This window comes from Typopeltis vanoorti, chromosome 11 (assembly GCF_054136105.1).
Source record: "Typopeltis vanoorti isolate ZY-2024b chromosome 11, IOZ_Tvanoo_1.0, whole genome shotgun sequence".
Lineage (NCBI taxonomy): Eukaryota > Metazoa > Arthropoda > Arachnida > Uropygi > Thelyphonidae > Typopeltis > Typopeltis vanoorti.
In genome coordinates, this window is record NC_143559.1 from 138123483 (window position 1) to 138145118 (window position 21636).

The 21636-nt window shown below is 36.3% G+C and overlaps 2 protein-coding genes across 2 annotated transcripts in view; one reads left to right on the forward strand and one right to left on the reverse strand.

Moving 5' to 3' along the window:
• Positions 1-1481, forward strand: part of LOC150102106 (protein lifeguard 4-like) — a 127071-nt gene extending 125590 nt beyond the window's left edge. Inside the window, exon 8 of the mRNA XM_090400505.1 lies at positions 994-1481. Coding sequence (XP_090256631.1) covers positions 994-1200 — 207 coding nt within the window. The 3' untranslated portion in view covers positions 1201-1481. The remainder of the gene's footprint in view (positions 1-993) is intronic.
• Positions 1482-2435: 954 nt separating this feature from the next.
• Positions 2436-21636, reverse strand: part of LOC150102108 (peroxidase-like) — a 41306-nt gene continuing 22105 nt past the window's right edge. The window contains exons 3-4 of the mRNA XM_090400156.1: positions 15305-15407; positions 2436-2601 (exon numbers count right to left, since the gene is read on the reverse strand). Of these exons, the coding sequence (XP_090256282.1) occupies positions 2517-2601; positions 15305-15407 (188 nt within the window). The 3' untranslated portion in view covers positions 2436-2516. The remainder of the gene's footprint in view (positions 2602-15304; positions 15408-21636) is intronic.

Here is a 21636-nt window from a genome sequence, read left to right on the forward strand (position 1 = left end):
TCTTGTTGATTTGATCATCTGTCCATATCGTTAAAAGCTTCTCCATTTCATTAATTGGCCCTTCTCTTGTTTTCGTTAAAAGTATGCATTTAACTGCCCCTTTAGCTTCCTCCATTATTCTTGATTTATCTTTTATATAATTGTTGAAACAGTTGAATGCGATAGTTTTTCTTCTCATGCTATTTCACTGACTTTCTTTCCTTTGTCATATGCTTTAATGACCTTCATTTTAACATCTAAACTTAAAGCTTTTCTCGCCTTTTTTTTTATGTTGGAATTTTCATCAATAATATTACTTCTCTTACTGGACATGATAGGGTTACGATGAGATACAAAAATTGCAATGAGAGAAACGAACACTTCGACTGCTGATTAGCAACTAACGTGCCAAAGGCTGTGATAAGTTAGAAATGGGTGAATCATAGCATCGGCTATTGCATATTGGTGATAGGTTTTGCTTGTCAACTGATGGTGACGCTGCGATGCATATACAAAAGCAATGTGATATATGTATGTATATGCTGGCAGCAAAGTTAAATTAGAATTTTTAATAATCATTTTTGGCCGTCATAAGTGTGAATCGTTATAAGTTGAGGACTACCTATAATTATATATTAAAATTAGTTTTTATTTCAAGTTGTTTTCCTTTTTTTTTTTACTAAAATAATAGTGTTAATATGGGTTTAATAAAAACACAAGATTAAAAATATAATGGTGTACTTCAGCAGAAAGAAAATGTCTTCCTGCTGAAGAAATTAAATGTGTACATTATTTAATCTCATCATGAAGATGAGATTAAATAGTGTGGCAAGTTGTGTATGGTATAGTGTGCATTCCTGCAATATGTCTTTGAACTCCTTGAAAGTGTCATGTGTAATAATCATATATTATTAGAGTCAAGTTAGGAACTGATTAAAAGGCATTTTAATATTTGCACTCTTAAAAATTAATATATATATATTATTTATTTTTATTTTTTTATTTTTTGGACAGATTTTTTTTGGAAGCACCCAAATGGAACTTCTGCTGTCGATTGGGGGTGCCATACTTTTTTCATTTTTTATCATTTATGACACACACATGATTATGAATCGGCTTTCTCCAGAAGAATACATAATTGCCACAATTGATTTATACTTGGATATCATTAATCTGTTTCTCTACATTCTTCGCCTGCTGGGAAATGCCAGAAAACAATAGTATAATTGGTTGTATATCATAAGTTTTCTGTAATATATTGTTTGGAAGTGCCCTAGTCCTTCTTTCATCTTTTGCTTTTCAGATTTTTTTTTTTTTTATTTGGTGCCTGTAATATGAGATGTATTATAAAATTAGTTTTGCTTACACACACAATCTTTTTTTTTTGAGGTATGCAACAAGTCTTGTATGCCTTTATGTATTTATATAAGAAAGAATATTGTGTAAAATCAGATTAACATTAATGTAGCCCTGAATTAATAAAAACTTCTATTTGTGGGTAATATTTGTGGTATATTCAATATCTCAATAACACTTAAATTTTCATTGAATGTATCTGTCACTGTGATTTCTTGGGATGTATCCTCAGTGAGTATACAGGATTCTGTAATAGCTTAACGCAAAATGTTAATCATATCTATAATATATTTATTGCCAACAAATATCGCATATTACAGATGGTGGCATGCGATGATGAATATGCTTATACAATAAATTATTTCACAGAATGAAAAAAAAAAAAACTGTTTTGTCCTTTTTTGTAATTCTTCCGCTATTTGGTGACATTTCATCCATTATGGATGGTTTTTAAGACTTGATGAGAACTCATTCTGTTCTACAAGAACAGAATGAATTCTTCTGCAAGTTGTCATTTAATGAAAAGTAGCAAGAATTTTGGACATTGTTTTTCAAATTATCTTTAATATGTAATAGTCTTAGCATTTTGGAATGTAATTAATCTAGTCCAGCTGGATTAATTATGTACCAAAATGCTCAGGAGCTTGGAAAAACCAATCTTAAATATGGGCTTAAAAATAACATCATACTCAGTAACTCAAAGGACATATGCACAGTAACTCAAAGGCATTGAGTAGTGGCATGTTGCATATATTGAAATGTTATCTTAACCTTTATAGTGTGAATTATTGCAGATTGATAAAGTAAATTCTGTTATAAACAGCAAATTCTTTGATGGCTCTTCATTATCTTAAGGGAGCAAGTAGGTGGCACTATTTTAGAGTTTTCAACTTTTATTGAAAATTGTTAGGCAGACAGTGAATTCGCATTTAAAGTGTATTATATGCTACATCCTTTAAAATACTATGAAATACATTTTAACATGATCTCTAAAATCCAAGGTTTCTCACTTTATCTTTTATATTTATCAGTAAGAACGTCAAGCGGGAAATGCTGAAATTTATTAACAGTAAAAACATACTGGATTAAGCCATCTTTAATAACATTGATAATGTGTAATGAATAATCATTTTAATTAACAGGCACTATGTACTTGAATTCCTTGTTTTCTCTTTCTTTTGCTAGTTTTGAATGGTATCTTCAATAGCTTCTTTCCAGGAAAGGAAAAAGTTCCTGTTGATAATATCACTGCAGAGTGCCATATTCCTAAAGGGGAAAAAAAATAATGATCTAGTTGTTGAAAGTTTTTCCACTTGGTTATACTATAAATTAAAGATACCAAGAAATTATATACTTGGTTTAATCCTTTATCCAAGTGTAAGCAAACAAGTTTGCATATGAACTATTTTCAGGACTGGGATAACTTGTATAAAGAAGCTAATGACTTCACATCACTTGCCTTAGTATGTGCTTTGCATTATGGAATACTAAGGCAAGTGATGTAAAGTCATTAGCTTCTTTATATGAGTTGCCCCAGTCCTGAAAATAGTTCAGATGCAAACTTGTTTGCTTACTCTTGGATAAAGGATTAAACCAAATATATAATTTCTTGGTATCTTTAATTTAAAAAACAATGATCTAGTTTTTGCAACATCATAAACAGTTACATTAACCTTATGAATGCCCTGTAAACTTATTTTAGAGGGCATTCATAAATTTTGCCTTCAGTTGTGAAAATATTGTACATATACGACTATTTTCATTACAAGTTTTACAAATCAGTAACAATTATTAATTATGCATTCATTAGAAAGAAAATGCCCATCTGTTCAGCTTGTGTAAGAGTTGAGGATAATATGAGCATGTTCTAAAGAAAATGTTCATATTATAACATCCATGAGCGAGTACATGGAAGTTTTTCTGAAGATTAATACACTCTTGTGCATAGGATGACAGAAAAAAATTATACCTCTAAAAATCATGCCTGTAAAAACATACCAAAAATTATCTTCTCACTAGATGGTTGATAATTTCAGGTAAAGAAACAATATGCATGCAGAAAGGAATAATCTTAATGTAGGAATGTTCTAATACACCAATGGATTTATGAAGAAGAGCTACATTGAAGTTATTCAAAGAATCATGATGCAGCAGGATTTTCTTCTTTGCAATTTGGCTTTTTAATCCTACAAACTAGTCTTGGGTGGGGGAGCATGGCAAGATCTTTTCAGTTGAAAAGATTTTGCTAGATCTTTTCAGTTGAAAAGATTTTGCTAGATCTTTTCAACTGAAAAGAATGAAACGTAAGATTGTTTATCATTTCACAAAGAAGAATAAAACTCATGCAGTTATATCATAATTTCACTGGCTTCAGCCTCATTTCTTTCAGCTGTTCCACTGGCCTTGGTAACACATAGGATTGTAGACATAATATAAATTTCATGGCGTTTACTTCTTATTTCATATATCTCCATCTAAACTAATATTCTGTCTTCTTATTCCATGGAACTAAAAATAATTTGTACCTGTCATAAAACTTGCTCATCCTGTAGTCATTCTTCAGTCATATCAGTTTTGTTAATCATCTTTAAATATGAGGATCTGTCTCCTTCAGCTCAAACCTTTGAAGCACTTTAAAAACATAAATCTGTCCATCCAGAGAAATTTTTATCCTGAGCACTACATTGATTCTGAAAATGTGCCTCAATTTTTATTGTTGGTTATTCTTTGTAATGTGGAATTACCTTTCCACAAAATCTGGACTCAGTAAGTATTTCACCTTCTATTAGTATCTAAATCAAAAACATCCTTTCATCAATTAAATCTGCAGTCTGTTTTATGCAGGATCAAGGGTTGTGTTTGTCACATAGTTCATGAGATTCAGTTTGCACTCTTACATACACTGGTATCTAAAACCTAAGCACAAACACCTATTTCTGAAGATGACAATCAGAAATTCAGACATATCAGCGTGGCAATTTGTTTAACTGATGATTTCGATTAGAAAGGAGGTGGAGATTGCAAAGGAGCAGTTTGGCTTCATGCCTAGTTGATTGACAACTGATACTATCTTTGGGTTACAGCAGATGATGGAAAAGTTTTGAGAGAAACAATGGGAGCTACATCTGGTATTTATTGATCTAGAAAAAGCGTACAATAGAGTGCCAAGACAAGAGGGCTGAGGGAAAAGAAGGTACTGGAGAAATATGTCAGGTTGGTGCAGGAGATGTACAGAAATGTGAAGACAAACGTTCGGACCTGCCTGGGGGAGAGAAAGTTTTCAAGTGAGAGTTGGTTTGCATCAAGGGTCAGCATTAAGTCCTTTCTTGTTTAATTTTGTGATGGAGGTGGTGATAGAAGAGGCAAGAGAAGACACGGCTTGGACAGTGTTGTATGCGGATGACATCGGACTGTGTGCAGAATGAAGAGAAGTGACAGGTGAACTGGAATGGAGGAAAGTATCGGAAGAGAGACAGGTATGAGGCTGAGCAGAAGTAAGTCAGAGTACATTTGTTGTAAAGTGGATGACATCCAAGAGACAGATCTGGAAGGAAATGGGATGCTGGATGGAGGAACTGGAGAGAGATGGTTGGAGTGCTATGTGATAAGAGGGTGGCAGTCAGTTTAAAGGGAAAAATATACGGGACAGTGGTGAGACCAACTGTGACATATGCTATGGAAACTGTGCTCCTGAGGAAAAATAACAGCAGGATAGAGGTAGCAGAGATGAGAATGCTTAGGTGGATGTTTGGTCGTGTGACGAGGAGGGAGGACGAGTATATGGGAAGAAAGGTCGTGCAGGGGAGGAGGAAGCGCAGGCGGCCAAAGAAGAGATGGAGAGTTGGTGGAAGAGGACCTGAGGAAGAACTTGGATGTGGTTGCAGCCCAGGACAGAAGGTTGTGGAGCAGACTCATTAAGAACAGCGACCCTACTTGAGTGGGATAAGCTAGAGGAGGAAGAATGATTTCGATTAGAAAGCGGGTACGCATTCAAAATATCAAGTCGCATGCAAATGGATCACATGGTAGCACTGAACAGGATAAAAAGCAAAAGGCTGCGCTAAGTGAATTGTGTTTGAAAGAAGCTCTCTTCGTAAAGGAATAAAGGTGTAAATTTGAATGTCTTGTAATGTATCAAAGACATCATCTAGATGATTTCACACAAGGAATAATTATTGGAAAGCTTGAATGGCACAGAATTACATTACCAGAGTTTGGAATCTCACGTAGCAATGTATCAAAGCTCTGGGTAGCGTTTCAAACCAATAGAATGTGTTCCATACATTTGATGAGACGTCGCCCTCACTCTATCACTGAGCATGAAGGCAGATTTTTGGTTATAACAGCAAAACATAATCGACGCACCACAGCAGGTCAGCTTGCAAGATGGCTCCATTCAAGCAGAGGTACATAGATATCTCGACAAACTGTTGCAAGACGTTTGTTACAAGTAGGCCTATACACTCAAAGGCCTGTAGTCTGCGATCCTTTATGCACAGCTCATCGTAGACCATGTTTTCAGTAGTGTTATATTGTAAAAATTGGACACTAATGGGCTAATGTACTCTTTACAGATGAGAATCGTTTTAGTCTTTCCTCTGATTGTAGACGACACTTGATCTGGCGTGAGAGTGGTACTAACTACCATCGCGAGTATGTATTTGAAAGAAACAGATAGGGCATTGTGGGGAGGCATTACGCTTAATGGCTGTACAGAGTTACAAGTGCTGGAAAAAGGGCGTATGACTATTGAATGATATCGAAACGAAGTCCTCCATCGTCATGCACGATTGTTCCATGGTGCTGTAGGCGAAGAAGTTATGACACCTCCAAGGGCTCATCGAGGGAGGGCACCACTCTACAACTCTCCACCACTCAGTCCACCAACTACGACGAATCGCAAGTACCATCATCATCTACAACAGTGCAACCTACCGTCCACCACTAGTATTTTCACAGACAATCGCAAACAACCATGCCCACGGCTGACAATGCCACACCACATCGTACCCATGCAGCGAGGATGCTTCTGGAGATCGAGGATATTAATTGAATCAAGTGGCTAGCACGCTCAACAGATTTCAACTCCATAGAACATGTTTGGGACGCCAATAGGATGCATTACTGCTTGAAATTCCTCTCCAGAAAACAAGGCCCTACTCCGAAGGAGGAGTAGGCCAGTTTGCCTCAAGAACTCCTGAATCATTATTGCCAAGCATGGCAAAGTTGTGAGAGCTGCTTTGCAGTTTGGGGTGGACTTATTCCTTAAGTATGTCCATAGGAAAGTTGTAATTTTTGCCAAAAACGTATTACATTTTAACTTGTATGAAATTTATAAAACATTTTTTGTGTAATATAATTTATTAGTATGCTGGCAATATGTATATGGCAGTTTATGTCCACATTTGGCTGTAGTCATGAAATTTTTTTCATATACAGATAAAAATGCAGTTCGTCCTTAGATTTTGGATACCAGTATGTGTATATATATATATATATATATATATATATATATATATATATATATATATATATATATATATATATATATATATATATATATATATAGCTGCTGCCAAAGATGTGTGTGATTTATAGACTCGGAATTCTTTACAGGCCATCTCCTCTCATGCGTATAATCCACATACACTGTTTCGTAAAGTTTATCTTTTGTTATGCAAAATGAAGGACCTTAATTTTGAAGTTGAGTTTTGCTGGATTCCCAGCCATATTGGAATTAAGGGGAATAAGACCGCAGTTGCAGCTGCTGGATCAGCTCATACTTTTTGCACGTACTGTTTGACAGTACCATATGCAGGAAATTTATAAGATCAAAGCCAATTGCGCAATGGCAGTCATCGTGGCAGGAAGCATTGACAAAGTGCACGAGTTTAAGCCTGAAATTAAGCAATTAAGAAACAAGAGAGAGAAAGTTTTCTTGGTAGACTACATAAAACACGGTCATCTTACACATTCTTATTTATTGAGGGGTGGTGAGCCACCTGCATGTGAGTATTACTGGTAGAGTATTGCCACTTCACTTGAGAAAAAAATGAATTTTTTACTGCTATGGCTGAGCCATATACATTCAGGCAGAACTTATCAGATTCAGGCAAACTGCATGAAGTTTTTAACTTTTTAAAAATAATTAATCTATACAAGCACATTTGATTATGTATTCTCTTTATAGCAATGGGCAGCAATGCTCATTTCATATCAAAATGGATAGTAATGGCCTTTGGGATTTGATTGATTCATTTACAAAGAAAATTGGGATTTTGTAACATACTCCATGATTTTTTTGGTACGTCACTTTGAAGCATGAATGCAAACTATAGAAAAGTTTTTAGTTCCTGTAAACTTTTTGAAAGAGGCAAAAAACATTAAATTTACATGCACTGCATTTTAATTATCAAAAAATAAAATTCAGGTCCGACTTGAATTTTGTTAAAATTATTATGAACTTCTTCAATAAGAACATTGAAGTGAGTTCATAATTTTGTTGAATCTGAGTCTAAGGCTTCTTGAAACCAGTGGCCTTGGAAGGTCACAAGGATTAGTGAAATTATCGATAATTTTAAGTATGGTAAAATATATTTAAATGAAATCTTGAGAAAATATTAAACATTGTCGTACACAGTAGTCAAGGTATATAACCAGGAAACACTATCAATTTGGATTGAAGGACTTTTTGCTTTTCTAATCGGCCTACTCAAAAGTGTTTAAGCATACCTAGAACTAATAGTAAACAACTTACACGGTGATGTAGATATTTTGGTGCATTGGGAAATGTGAATTAATTGGGAAGAAGCTGATACATTATTTGGGTTTTAAAAAAAAGGTTAGGACAGAAGTTATAACAAATGTGGATAATTTTCTCTATTCGGAGGTCTTTAACGGAAAAGCATGGACAGTCAAGCTAGTGACTCCTACCCAAATGCTATATATATCTACCTACTACTACTAACTGATACTCTTATTACAATACTCATTAGGACTAGAATTGCCAATTCTAGTCCTAATGGTATACTATTATGCCATTAGGATATACCTAAAAAATGGCATAACGGTATATCTACCTACTACTACTAACTGATACTCTTATTACAATACTCATTAGGACTAGAATTGCCAATTCTAGTCCTAATGGTATACTATTATGCCATTAGGATATACCTAAAAAATGGCATAACGGTATATCTACCTACTACTACTAACTGATACTCTTATTACAATACTCATTAGGACTAGAATTGCCAATTCTAGTCCTAATGGTATACTATTATGCCATTAGGATATACCTAAAAAATGGCATAACGGTATATCTACCTACTACTACTAACTGATACTCTTATTACAATACTCATTAGGACTAGAATTGCCAATTCTAGTCCTAATGGTATACTATTATGCCATTAGGATATACCTAAAAAATGGCATAACGGTATATCTACCTACTACTACTAACTGATACTCTTATTACAATACTCATTAGGACTAGAATTGCCAATTCTAGTCCTAATGGTATACTATTATGCCATTAGGATATACCTAAAAAATGGCATAACGGTATATCTACCTACTACTACTAACTGATACTCTTATTACAATACTCATTAGGACTAGAATTGCCAATTCTAGTCCTAATGGTATACTATTATGCCATTAGGATATACCTAAAAAATGGCATAACGGTATACCATTATGCCATTTTCATTCAACCAGGAGTATTCAGTAAAGCGAGCCAGTTCAGTTGGAACCATTAAATTTATTACTAACTGGATTTAATGGCTCCAGTTAATTCAAATTTAAAGGATGTCGAAAATAATGGAAAACAGTGTCTTTTTTTCTTGTTCTCCCCAGTACCTACAAAAATAGCCTCTAACCCCCCCCCCAGCACTACTTCATTGTAGGTCGATTATGCTGAATTTTTCAAGGCGTTCAATGACTTAAACGAATATATTCAAAACAATTTGACAACGCGATCTGTACTGCACAGGTACTTACAGAGCAAGGCTCTGGATTGGTTTGGGTTTGGATTTACAGCCGCAGCAAACGTGGCTAAGAGGCCAGTGTATGTTACATCTGTAATTGCATGTTTTCTCTGGCCGATTTGTCTATTTTGTAGGAGATAAAAAATATCTCGAAGGGAAAATCTTGCCACCTCTATCTATATGAGAGCTTGATAATTGGAGGAGGAGAAGAATTGCGACGCTTGTCTCAATATGAATTACTTAATAACGCGCGCTGTAACAGGTGACTTAGTCACCACCATTGTCCACGATACTTGACAGAGATAAGTACAAAAGAATTCGAAGACAATGATGATAATAACAATGAGAGATTTAAATGGCAAATGTAAATTTGAAGGTCGACCTCACCACATTCAGCAAAAATCTATTAGTGCCGATATCCCATTTGTAAATTGCTCAGTTAAAATAAATACTTAAAAAAAAAAAAATGCTTCTTCCCTAGTTAAAAACATAATGTTACTTAAAACCAGGAATTAAATTCCTAGGAAAACATATCTTGAACCACAAAAGAAATGAAATTTTACAGCTTCTGAATACAGTCAGTGGACAAAACATTAGAGATAGGGGTGATGGCTAGTTGACACTGGCATTACCCGCGCAGAGCGTAACGTACCCAAACAGAACGCAGACGTAAAGAGCCAGGCACCGGGGCTTCCCAACGGTGTATCGCAAGCGATGAACATTGATAAATGTGGAGACTTTGATCGTGGACGTATTATCGGCGCAAGACAGATGGTCATTCTATCGCCCAAGTGGTGTAAACCTAGGGCCAGTGACGTAACGAGGATATGAAGCGCCTGTGGCAAGTGCCTAACTTGCGCCCCCCAACCCAAAAATGACAAAAATGTTATACGTTTTGCGCCTCAAAACTAGTTGCGCCCGTGGCGGGCGCCTCTTTCGCCACGCCCTCGCTACGGCACTGCCTAGGATTCTCGAGAGCAACCGTATCAAGGGTCTACTACCCTTTGAATGTAAAATTGAAGGTCTATCCTTCAGCAAAAATCTATTAGTACCGATATCCCATTTGTAAATTGCTCAGTTACAATATTTTTTTTTAAATGCTTCTTCCCAAGTTAAAAACATTATAATGGGACTTAAAATCAGAAATTAAAATTGCAACGGACGTACCAGCGCCCACCGAGCAAGTGTTGGCCGACCACACGCCATTGATGACCGGGGTCGACGTAGATTGGCCAGGCTCGTAGGACTGACGGCAGGTCAACGGCGGCACAAATCACATTCAGTTTCAATGTCGAAAGTCCAAGCAGTGTCAGTGAACGGTACCGCGTATCCTGCATACAATCAGCTACGGGAGCTGACGCCCTAATCGTGTGCCACCGTTAACAGTTCGCCATCAGGCATTGTGCCTCGCATTTTGTCGGGATCATCAAAACTGGGCCTCTGCAGAGTGGACCAGAATCGTGTGGTCTGATGAAACCCGTTATCAGTTGTACCAAGGAGGGTGCGGGTGTAGCGTCGACTGCTTGAGACCATGGTCCGTCGTGCTAGGTCGACTCTGTTCAAGGAGACGGTGGTTCTGTGATGGTTTGGGGGAGCCTTCTCGTGTGACACATTACGTCTTTTAATGTATCTGGACAATGCGCTGCCCTACTGGGCCACAACCATCTAGGCATGTTTCGAGGAATACTTATCTGAGTTTGGGACCATCCATTGGCCCCAAGATCACCGGATTTAAATCCTATCGAATCTTTCTGGGATGCCGTAGAGCGAGACATCAGATCCATGTATCCAGGACCGACGTCTAGGGCGCATTTGTGGACAATGCTGGATCAGGCATGGCTGGAATTACCTCTGTCATCTGTGAAGGCAATTCCTTGGAGAGGAGGACCGACACGCTATTATGTAGGTATCTTTAATGTTTTGTCCATTGAGTGTAGAGAAGTAAAAATAAATCTAAATCAAATGAGCAGCAGTAGACTTCCAAATTTATTGTGCGAATATAAAATGTTAATGAAAAAGAAGAATTGGAGAACAAAAAATAAAAATAAATAAATAAAATAATAATAATAATAATAATAATAAATAGAGTGGAACAAACCAATCGGTCTAAATCAATGATAACAGAAGAAGAAGAAGAACTTGTCCTAACTGTGAGCTCCAACGGTCTAAATATCTCGGCAGTATACAGTGGTGTGAAATATATTTATCAGATCCATTAATTTATATATTTTTTTGTAATTTTCTGTAATATCGTGAAAGAATCAGAAGTGCTACTGATCTAGAAATTTTGCAATTGCTAGCAATAATTTTGTTTTGTTAATTTTGCCTATTTACAAGGCCTTTTAAAATCCCACCCAGGAGTCCGAATCTGCAGATTCTAGTCCAGGTGGGATCTTAAAAGGCCTTGTAAATAGGCAAAATGATTTCCTTACATGTCGATGGGTATTTCAGCATCGTAATTACCATCTGAATTATATTTGCAATTTTTGTTTGTGACTTTTGAATTTCAAATCCCTATCTGCCATAACTCCAATATCCCTACCCTCATCAGTTTCTTGTAGCGTAATCCCACCAATATAATATGCTGCTTGAAATCTCATCACACCAACTTGTATAACTTTACAGTTACCAACATTGAACTGACAGCTACCATTATCATTTGCTCACTTCTACAGTCTACTCAAATCATTCTGTAAGTGCTGGATATATAGCATCCCTGATTGCCTGTCTATCTTCGCATCGTCAGTGAACAATTGTACATCTCCTATTTGACCATTTCAAATGTCATTAATGTATAGAATGATACATTGTATAGGGCTGAAGAAAGAACCCTGAGGTACACCACTGGTCACCTTAAATCTGGCATATTAACACCCACCATACATCATTATTTCATATCTGGCTGTCAACCATTCATTTATCAAAGTCAAGAGTTTATATTCCAAAGCCATATTCTCCAGTTTACGCAACGATCTTTACAAGTAGTATCCTATCAAATGCCTTAGAAAAATCCAACATTATCATAGTGTATCCATTCCCTTAATTCAACTGGGCCGTACTGTTTGTTATAAAATATGAGCAAATTGCTAAAACATCACCTTCTTTTATTAAACCTATGTTGTTCCTTGCAGAGTATAGCTTGTCTACCCATTATGTATGCGAGTTCTTACCAACTTCTCTAAAATCTTCACCCCACTCCAAATATACTGATAGGTCGGTAGTTAGATATTTAGGTTTCTGCATCACCCTTCTACAATGGAATTATTATACATTCTTTCCATTCCTGTGGGATCTTTCCTGAGCTAAGACTTTAAAAGACGTGCTGATATTCCATTTCTCCATACTGACTAAGTTTATCTAGGTTATGTAATAGCTTTTCAACCTCATTTTCATGAACCTCTATCTCTTCTAAAGTAGTAGCGCTGTTCCCCATGTTACATACACCTGGTTCATATATCTTAGGAAAGTGTTACTCATTAATAGAACAATCTTATCAGCTTCTGACACAAAAGTACCAACTACATTCAGTAAACATCCACATTCATTCTTTCTTTTATTTGCTGCATAAAGATAAAATTCAAAAATTTGGATTGCTGTTCACCTATTTCTTTTCGTACTCCGATTTAATTTTCGCACAATTCTCTTAACTTACCTGGACTGCGCTTTGTATATTTCATAACTACTCTCACTCTTAGATACTCACTTAGCTACTCACTGATGAGACCTCAAAAAAGGTTGAAACCGGTCTGGGTAGTGACCTCTCCTCATAATGTAAAACAGTACTACATCTCTTAAGAGCTGTGTGTTTTACATTATGAGAAAATATCAAGAACAGTGAGGGAGCTTACTCCACCTTTGCAACGAGTTGCCGTGGTGTGGCACTACCAAGTGGTCACTTACGCTTGGATACGCTGATACGCTGACAGTTCGTCGGCAAAGAAACGTTACAGATCGTGGTTTCGCTTACTGGCTGAAAAACAATAAGGGATTTTTATCCCCTTAACTTACTCTCACTCTTATTTTCAAGATATCCCTTTTACATCAACATCTTGTCGATCTAAAGTCGCACATACTATTTGTTCTTTGAACTCTAGGGACACATTCAGATACTGCCTCTTTTATGCACTTTTTCAACGATTCTCATGCATTGCTGATATCTTTCCCATTCCTTATCTGATACCATGAAACTTGGCAGTTATGATCTGAATTGTTCATAATTTTCACCTTTGTAGTTCAGTAGTTCCAGCTGTCCTAATCGCGATTCATATAATTAGTTATTTCCGAGGAAAGTTCTGCATGATTACTATCATCAACTGGTAATAAAGTAGTCATTCTTAACTGAGACCTCTTTTTATGCAAATAACATCCTTTGAACCTCGAGTCGTTTCTTCTTTCGCGTGATTCTTGAGGAAGTGGTCCAGTACCAACTGAATAAATTCTTCTTCATTGTTATCGTGAGATTTCTCTTTTATCCAATTAGTGCTTGGATAATTTGTCACCCATAATAATTACTCGCTTAATACCTATCAGGGTAATCAGACTATGCATTTCATCTCTGATGCGCAGGCAAACAAGATAAAATATGTGGTGTGGTGTTGATACAGACCGGGTGATTATATTTTATCTTGTTTGCGTGCACTTCAGAGATCGCCTCAAACTCACTGCTACATGGGACATTCTTACTATTACTACTTTGATGAGTTTCTATCCTAACTGGATTTAAATCGCCTGATATCATTAGTGTACTCCCCTGCCTCCTGTGCTATCTCTTCTGTCATTTCTAAAAATACTATAGTCTTCTAGTATATTTGGTTTAACCAAATTATACAAATTTAAAAACTAAAGATTTTATTTTCATGCCCCATTTTCCATAATTCTTGCTTGTTTCTCTGATCTTCCAGTTAGTGTGGTGCATAACATTCCTCTTCTGAATTGACAAAATGCATTTGTGATTATCTCATAGTATGGTTTATCAATGACAAGAATAATTAAAAAAAAAACCATAGCGATAAACAGCTCACTTCAAATGAACCAAAAGCACTTAATCTCGTAATGTACTGGTGTTTGATTCTTTTATTTGTGGTATTGATTTTTTTTATCATCTTTTGTAACCGCTACCAGTCATTTCTTATCATCTTTTGTAATGACTATCAGTCATTTCTTATCATCTTTTATAATTTATCAATATACAAACAACATAGGTTAACAGTGTTTTAGCCACCTGCCTCAATCTTCATAAAAAAAATCCCAAGAAACCAAATCTCAGCACCGGAGACATGGAGCTGTCGAAAACCTTATAAAGAAGAATAATTTCTTTTCGGTCCCTACTTGCGAGTGTTTTTCAACTTTCAAGTGATCATTTGTAATGTTTTACCAAATTTTGTAATATCCTTTGAATTTCAACTCCAGTTCATTATCCCCCCAAATTCCTAGTTGCATCAATTTCTTGCGATGAACTTCCATCAATATGACACACAGCTTAAGATTGATTTCTTCAGTTCAGAGCGGATAACTTCATACTTTTCCACGTTAAACTAGAAACCACTATGCTTTTTCCCATAATGTCAGTTTATTCGAGTCATTCTGCAAGATCTCTGCATCACCTTTATTAAATATTCCCTCCCTGGTGTAGCATCACGGAGAACAACAGGATTATGTTTGAAAGCATATCCAATGCAAAAATTAAATTTATTTTTGTGTCTGTCTGTCATCCACTCTCTTATCCGAATCAGCAGGTCGATATCCATGAGCTGTTTTGCTCCATTAACAGGTTTAGCAGATTACTATGGGAAATCATGTCAAATGTCCTTGAAGTTCAAGAGTACCATATTGTAGAGATTTCCTTAATCTAACTAAAAATGAAACGAAAGAAGATTAATGAACGCTTGGTTATATATGTCGTAGAAGACTCTTCCATAGAAATTTCCGATGGAAATTATTCTTAGGAAAAATTAAAGTGTCAAAAAACTACTTACTGTTTACCTGGATCCTCGAAGACCTGTGGTTTGACAGTCTTCATGTTGGTGTTTTCACACAGGATTTGGGCCAGAGTGGTCTGCTTCAGCTGATGAAGCTGGTCTGCAAACGACGCACAATAAGCATTAATAATGATAAGAATTATGTCAAAATGATTAGCGATCTACAAAAAAAAAAAAAAAAAAAAAATACTAATATTAACTCCTTTTGTTCCCGAAAGGAAATAAATCCCAATTACTGCTATCATTGTTGTCTTCATCATTTCCTGATGTTTCACGCTTCATAATGAAATGTATTCTTCTTTTTTATGGACGCCTTCATCCACGGATTTTTCATCCTTTATGTCAGTATGACCAGCGATGTACAAAAAATATTCAGTCACTTATGGGTAAACATAAGAATACAAAATTACTTTTAAAGTTAGAATACACTTTTCATTATTAGTTTCCTCTCAGCAATTTTCTTCCTTATCTGTTATTTTCCAGGTCTCTGATTCGAGCTATTCTTGTTTTTCTACTTCTCTGAACTACTCCTTTTTACATCAACCCATCTACATTTGACTCTTATCTGGGCACTATTCTTGCCCTTTTAATTTGAACATCTGTTTTTGCAAATCTTTCGTCTCCTTTACGAGTGATCATATCATCATACAGTTGATCAGCATTGCTTTTACAGCATCTTAATTTTTATAATGACTTTCACCATTGGTACAATCTAGTTACTTCCCAACTTGAACTCAGAACCCTTATATCTGTGGCTTTAACACGATTATTTATTGAACAACTAGTTTAGTTGACTCAAGTAATTAGCTTCTCCGTTTTCCATTCTTCAGGTTTGATTCCGATTCCCACAGTGGTCGGATGTCTATGAATGTGTTTAGGTTGAATATGATTTTCATTTCCTGATGTGACACCTACAACCCTGCTCATTGGAAACTTGGAGTGACATGAAAAAAGCTCCAGGTTTAGTTTCTAGAATAGAGTTCCCAGATCATGTACCTAGCTCAACTCATAGTATTAATGTACTATAGGTTTAACACACTTCCTGTAAATCGTTTACTATAAAAAAAGGAAGAAACAAAGAAACGAGTACCATAAGCGGCAAGACTAAAAGCTTTGCAATGCCATCTAAACTTATCTTCCTAAATGCAGCACATCTTTAAATAAAAATTGAATGTCAGGATGGATATCAGGAGATTGTTGAGGAGAGTGAAAACAGTGTGATAGAAAGAGTAGTTTCGTGTTGTCAAAGTATGACAATGATGAGTTGAAGCGGAGTGCATGGATCTTTCTTAAATGGAATCTTAGTGGGAATGGGTAAAGAGAAAGAAGTGCAGTTTGTGAATATGTAGGATGAGTTTGAAGAACGAATGGAACTGCATAAGAATGACGGATTACATCTTAATGGTTTGGTAGTGAGTCATTTGGAAAGGTTGCTGTTGGAAGAGATGCAAACAAGGTATCAGCGGAAGCCACGCTACCGGCCAAGACGTTTATATACGTCCAAGTTACCATGGATGCGAAATGCATATTAAAATTGTAATACCTTTGATATTACATTGAATTATATGATGGATACGAAGTGTATGAGGATGGGTATTTGATCCAAATTGGCCGGTAAGGTGATTAAAAATGACGCAAATGAGCAGGAGGACGGATCAGGTGACACTTCTGCAGTTGCAAATGAAGAGGAGAATGTGAGGAAAGGAATGCAAGTTGGACAGGGAAACGAGGTGAGTCAGGGAGACAACGTAAGGAGAGAGTGAATTCTGAAAGCGATGATGAATGTATGTGTGTGAATCGTAGGCATATGAATGCAATAGCCTGGAATATGATTCTGAAAGGGTATATGAGACAAAGGTGAGTAGATGAGCAAATGAAGAGAAGTCACGGACGGGGATAAGCAGCATGAGTATGACTGGTTAAAGACCAAAAAATGAATTTTATGCTTTTTTACGAATGACAGGAATAATAGAAATAAGGGAGATGAAACAGTTGCCTTGATTGAGTTTATGGGCATCAAAATAGTTGGAATAAGAGAAACAAGTTTGGATGAGAATGACATATTGATGGGGATAGAAATGGAGGAATATGTGATGTTTTTTTTTTTTTTTTGATATACGAGAAGCAAGAAGGGAGTGGGAAGCGCTGCTGATGACAGCAGAGGAATTATGTTCGCAGAAGGTTAAGAAACAAGGGGAGGGGAAGGTGGCAGTGGTTTTAAAGCAGTATGGTGCGAAGTGGAGGTTCATAGAATGAAATATTTGGTGGGGTGTTGATACAGGACAGGGAATGTGGAGGGTGGAGACAAAGGAGTGTATTGGAAACTTGGCATAGTGAGCAAGCAAAGGGTGATCATTATGGATGATTTCAATTATGGCAATATTGATCGGAATGAAGAGCTAATGCAATTAGGGAAATCTTAAGAGGCAATTTGTAGCCATATTGGAAAGAGGAGGTGAGCAAGAAAAAGAAGATAAATGCTGCGTGGGTTCCGATTAACAGCTGTTTAACAGCAACATTATCTGAGTGTATTCCAAAGGTGATAAAGCCTGAACAAGGTAGGGGTAAGATACATCAAAGAAGAGATTAATCGGGAAATCTGGAAGACGGCACTGTGGAGGAAGCACAAGATGAATTCGTTAAGGATTAGTTGCATGAAGAGGAGCGGGTCAGGAAGGTGACTCGGTTGGTAAAGACTGAAGAGTGCAGTACAAGAAGAAATTAGCCAGGAAAGTTAAGAAAAATCCTAGGGAGTTCTTTCGATGTGTGGCAAGCAGAAGAAAAAAATGTCTGTGGGAGGATGATGCTAGTTGAGGACACTGGAAGATTAATAAATAATGCGCAGGGTGTAGTTGAGATATTCAGTGATCAGTTTATCAGTGTATTTAATCTCGTGCAGGCTAGCGACATCATGAGAATTTATCGCCACTTGTCTCGAAGGAATGCTCTGGGGAATAATTAAAGGCACCTTTGGCACACATCTCTTTAATAGGAGTTGCAACAGGGTGAGATCTAAAGGTATAGAAGGTGGGAAAAATTATTATCCACTTCACAAAGGGATGGATAAGACTGAGGCTACAAATTATAGGCCAATGCGTTTGTATTGCTAAGGTGTTAGAGAAGATGGGGCAGATTATGATTCAGAAATTGGTTGACAATAGCAGTATCCTTATGATGGTCATTATGGGAGGTCATGTTTAAGCAATCCCCTTACGTACCACAACGAGACAACAAATTCATTTGGTAAAGGAGATGCATATATGCAGTAGTGTATTTGAATTTTTTTTCAAAGGCCTTTGATAGACTACCACATGACAAGCTTGTAGTTAAATTGAAACAGATGGGACTAGATAAGAGACTAATGAGTTAAATAGCTGACTGGCTGTCAGACAGATATCAGCAGGTTGTGTATGGAGGAGCGGTATCCCAAAAGAAGAAAGTTACTTGTGGACTCCCACAGGGAACCATTTTGGAACCATTATTGTTTAGCATACATTAATGATATTAAAAACGGAGATATAGCTATTTGCTGATGATCGAAGTTGGGAAGAACTACGAGAAGTAGAGCAGATGTTGTTGCCTTTTTTATGTTGAGTCAATACACGAGAGATTGGTTAATCAACTTATAGTACATTAGTACCGTGCATGAGTAGTGGGTTGGAAAGGAGAAACTTATTTACATTTGATTTAAAAGCTTGTATGTTGTATTCCTTGTTAAATAAGTCAGAAGAAAGATTGTTCCACAATACAGCAGTAGCAGGGATGAAGGAGGAGGAAAAGAAACTTGTTCTGTGGGTTTCAAGTTGTATTGTGAAGGGATGTTGAGCAGCAGATACACGTGTTCCAACGGGCTTAGTACTGAGTGTGAATTGTTGATGCTATTTAAGATAAGCATTTGCCATGGAACTATTTATAGAATACACAAGTTGCAGAAACCAAACGTCTACGAAAGTGAGGGGAATGAATTGGTAAGAGATGGATCATCAATAAGTCTAATTGCTCTCTTCGGTATTGAATCAAGCATTTTGAAGGAGCACTTAGGAGGACCCACTCCAAATGTGAGAGCAGTATTCAATAGCTAGGCGGATTTGTGATTTGTATAAGGTTAACAGCTGTTCAGAGGTGAAGTAACGTCTCGAGCGAAAGAGAAATCCTATTTTTGTTCTAGCTGAGGATGCGATTGTTGTGATGTGTTGACCAGGAGAGGCTTGATATTAGGATAATTCCAAGAAGAGGAATTTCCTCTTGTCTGGAAATTTGGATGTTGTCAAAAATAATACTGGGAGAAAATGGTTCTTTTTTATGAGAAACAAGACAGTACTGGGTTTTATTTGCATTGAAATTGACTAGTTATCTGAATCCCATTGGAGGATGGCTTGGAGGTCTGAATTAAGGGCAGTGGCGGTTGCTGATCTGTAGGTTAAGGTGAGTTGTGTGGAGTAAGGTTTATCAAATGAAAGGAAGGAGTGAAATGTGCTATCATCTGCAAAACTGTGCATTGGGTTAGAGGTTAGCTGGAGTAGGTCATTGATATATAGCAGGAAGAGGGTTGGTGAGAGGACAGAACCTTGTGGAAGCATGGCATTAGTTGAATAGTGAGAGGAAAGGAGCCATCTACTATCACACATAGTGTGCATCCATACAGAAAGCTGGCACTCCAACTGAAGAAGTCCTGAGGACTTGCAGGATGATTCGAATAGATTTGAGTGGGCAAAAGAGTGGATCTCTCCATTTATTATTATTATTATTATTATTATTATTATTATTATTATTATTATTATTATTAATCGAAATCAGAACATACTTCCACCAAAACGCAATTCTAATCAACGGCACCAAAACACAGATATTGATAATACACAACCCAAGAATTATACGCTACGCATCACTATCGATATATTGTCACACATACCGCTGCATTAACAACAAAAATACCTGCCAATGTTCCGAAATCAAACCTGTAACACACGCAAAATACCTCGGTCTCTATATAGATTCCCACCTTAAATGGACAAAACATATAGAATACCTACACGCCAAACTCCGGATCATCGCAGCAAAACTCTTCCAAGTTAAAGACATTATTCCACCCAACACAAAAAAACTTCTATATCACGGTATCTGCGAATCCCTACTCAGATACGGAATAACAGTCTATACAAATACATCAAATAGCCACCTAACAAAATTAGAAACACTACAGGAAAATCGTGTCAACAGTGATCTGGACACCTTACACGCAACAACCAATATCCGACAAGCACATGGCGATACACAGAATTCTGAGCATTAAAAACCTGAAACGCTACATGACATTAACAAGGAATTACTTCAACATCATCTATCGAAACAACAGAGATACATATTGTATAACACGACCTACAACAGCTCTCTACATACCCACACCCTTCAACAACTCATACGGTTCTTTTGTGAGATCACATCAGATACCCACGCAACTCAACAACCTACCAAGAAAGTTAAAACAGTAGATAACTACAGAACATTAAAAAACGAACTCTGGAAAATATACCAACAAAGTTAAGAAATCATTAACACTAATATACACATCACAAATCACTAGCATCCAAGACCTACATCCCATACATAAACAGTAGCAACAACACAAATAGTGAAGGCCAAATCCCACTCTCTTCATTAAAGCTAACCCAAGCTTCGAAGTAGGTGGGATTAACTTGCCTCACTCATCTATAAGTAATCTTTATAAGCAAATGCAGAAATTTGTATGTATAATCATTCTTTCTCAAACTTAAAAAAAAAAAAAAAACTTAAAAAAAATAATAAATAAAATAAAAAAATAAAAAATTATACAAAAAATTCTGTATAATCTTCATTGTTATTAGAAGAACATGTGTTGTAAATACATAATATAAAGGCAAAAAAGTATTATTAAAATTTTTAATTGAAATCCAATGTAAGGAATTGCAGCACTTACTGCTGAACGCTGTAAAATTATAAGATGCAATGTCACACAAGATGTTTATTCTATGTATAAATATTTTAGCAATCAATAAAATATATTATTATATTATAAAAAAATAAAAATAAATAAAAAATTATTATTATTATTATTACAGATTAGAACGGCAAAAATAAACTATTACAGCAACAAATTAACAACAGCTCAGAATGACATAAAGGAAACCCGGAACCTGATTAATGAAATGCTGGACAATACACACAGAACCAGTGCCTCCGAAACAATAAAACACAGCTTTGCCTGCGACCCCAAATCCCTCAAACAGTTGGCAAACAATTTTAATCAGCACTTCGTGAGCTCTGTCCAAAAGCTACAAGAAACAACCTTC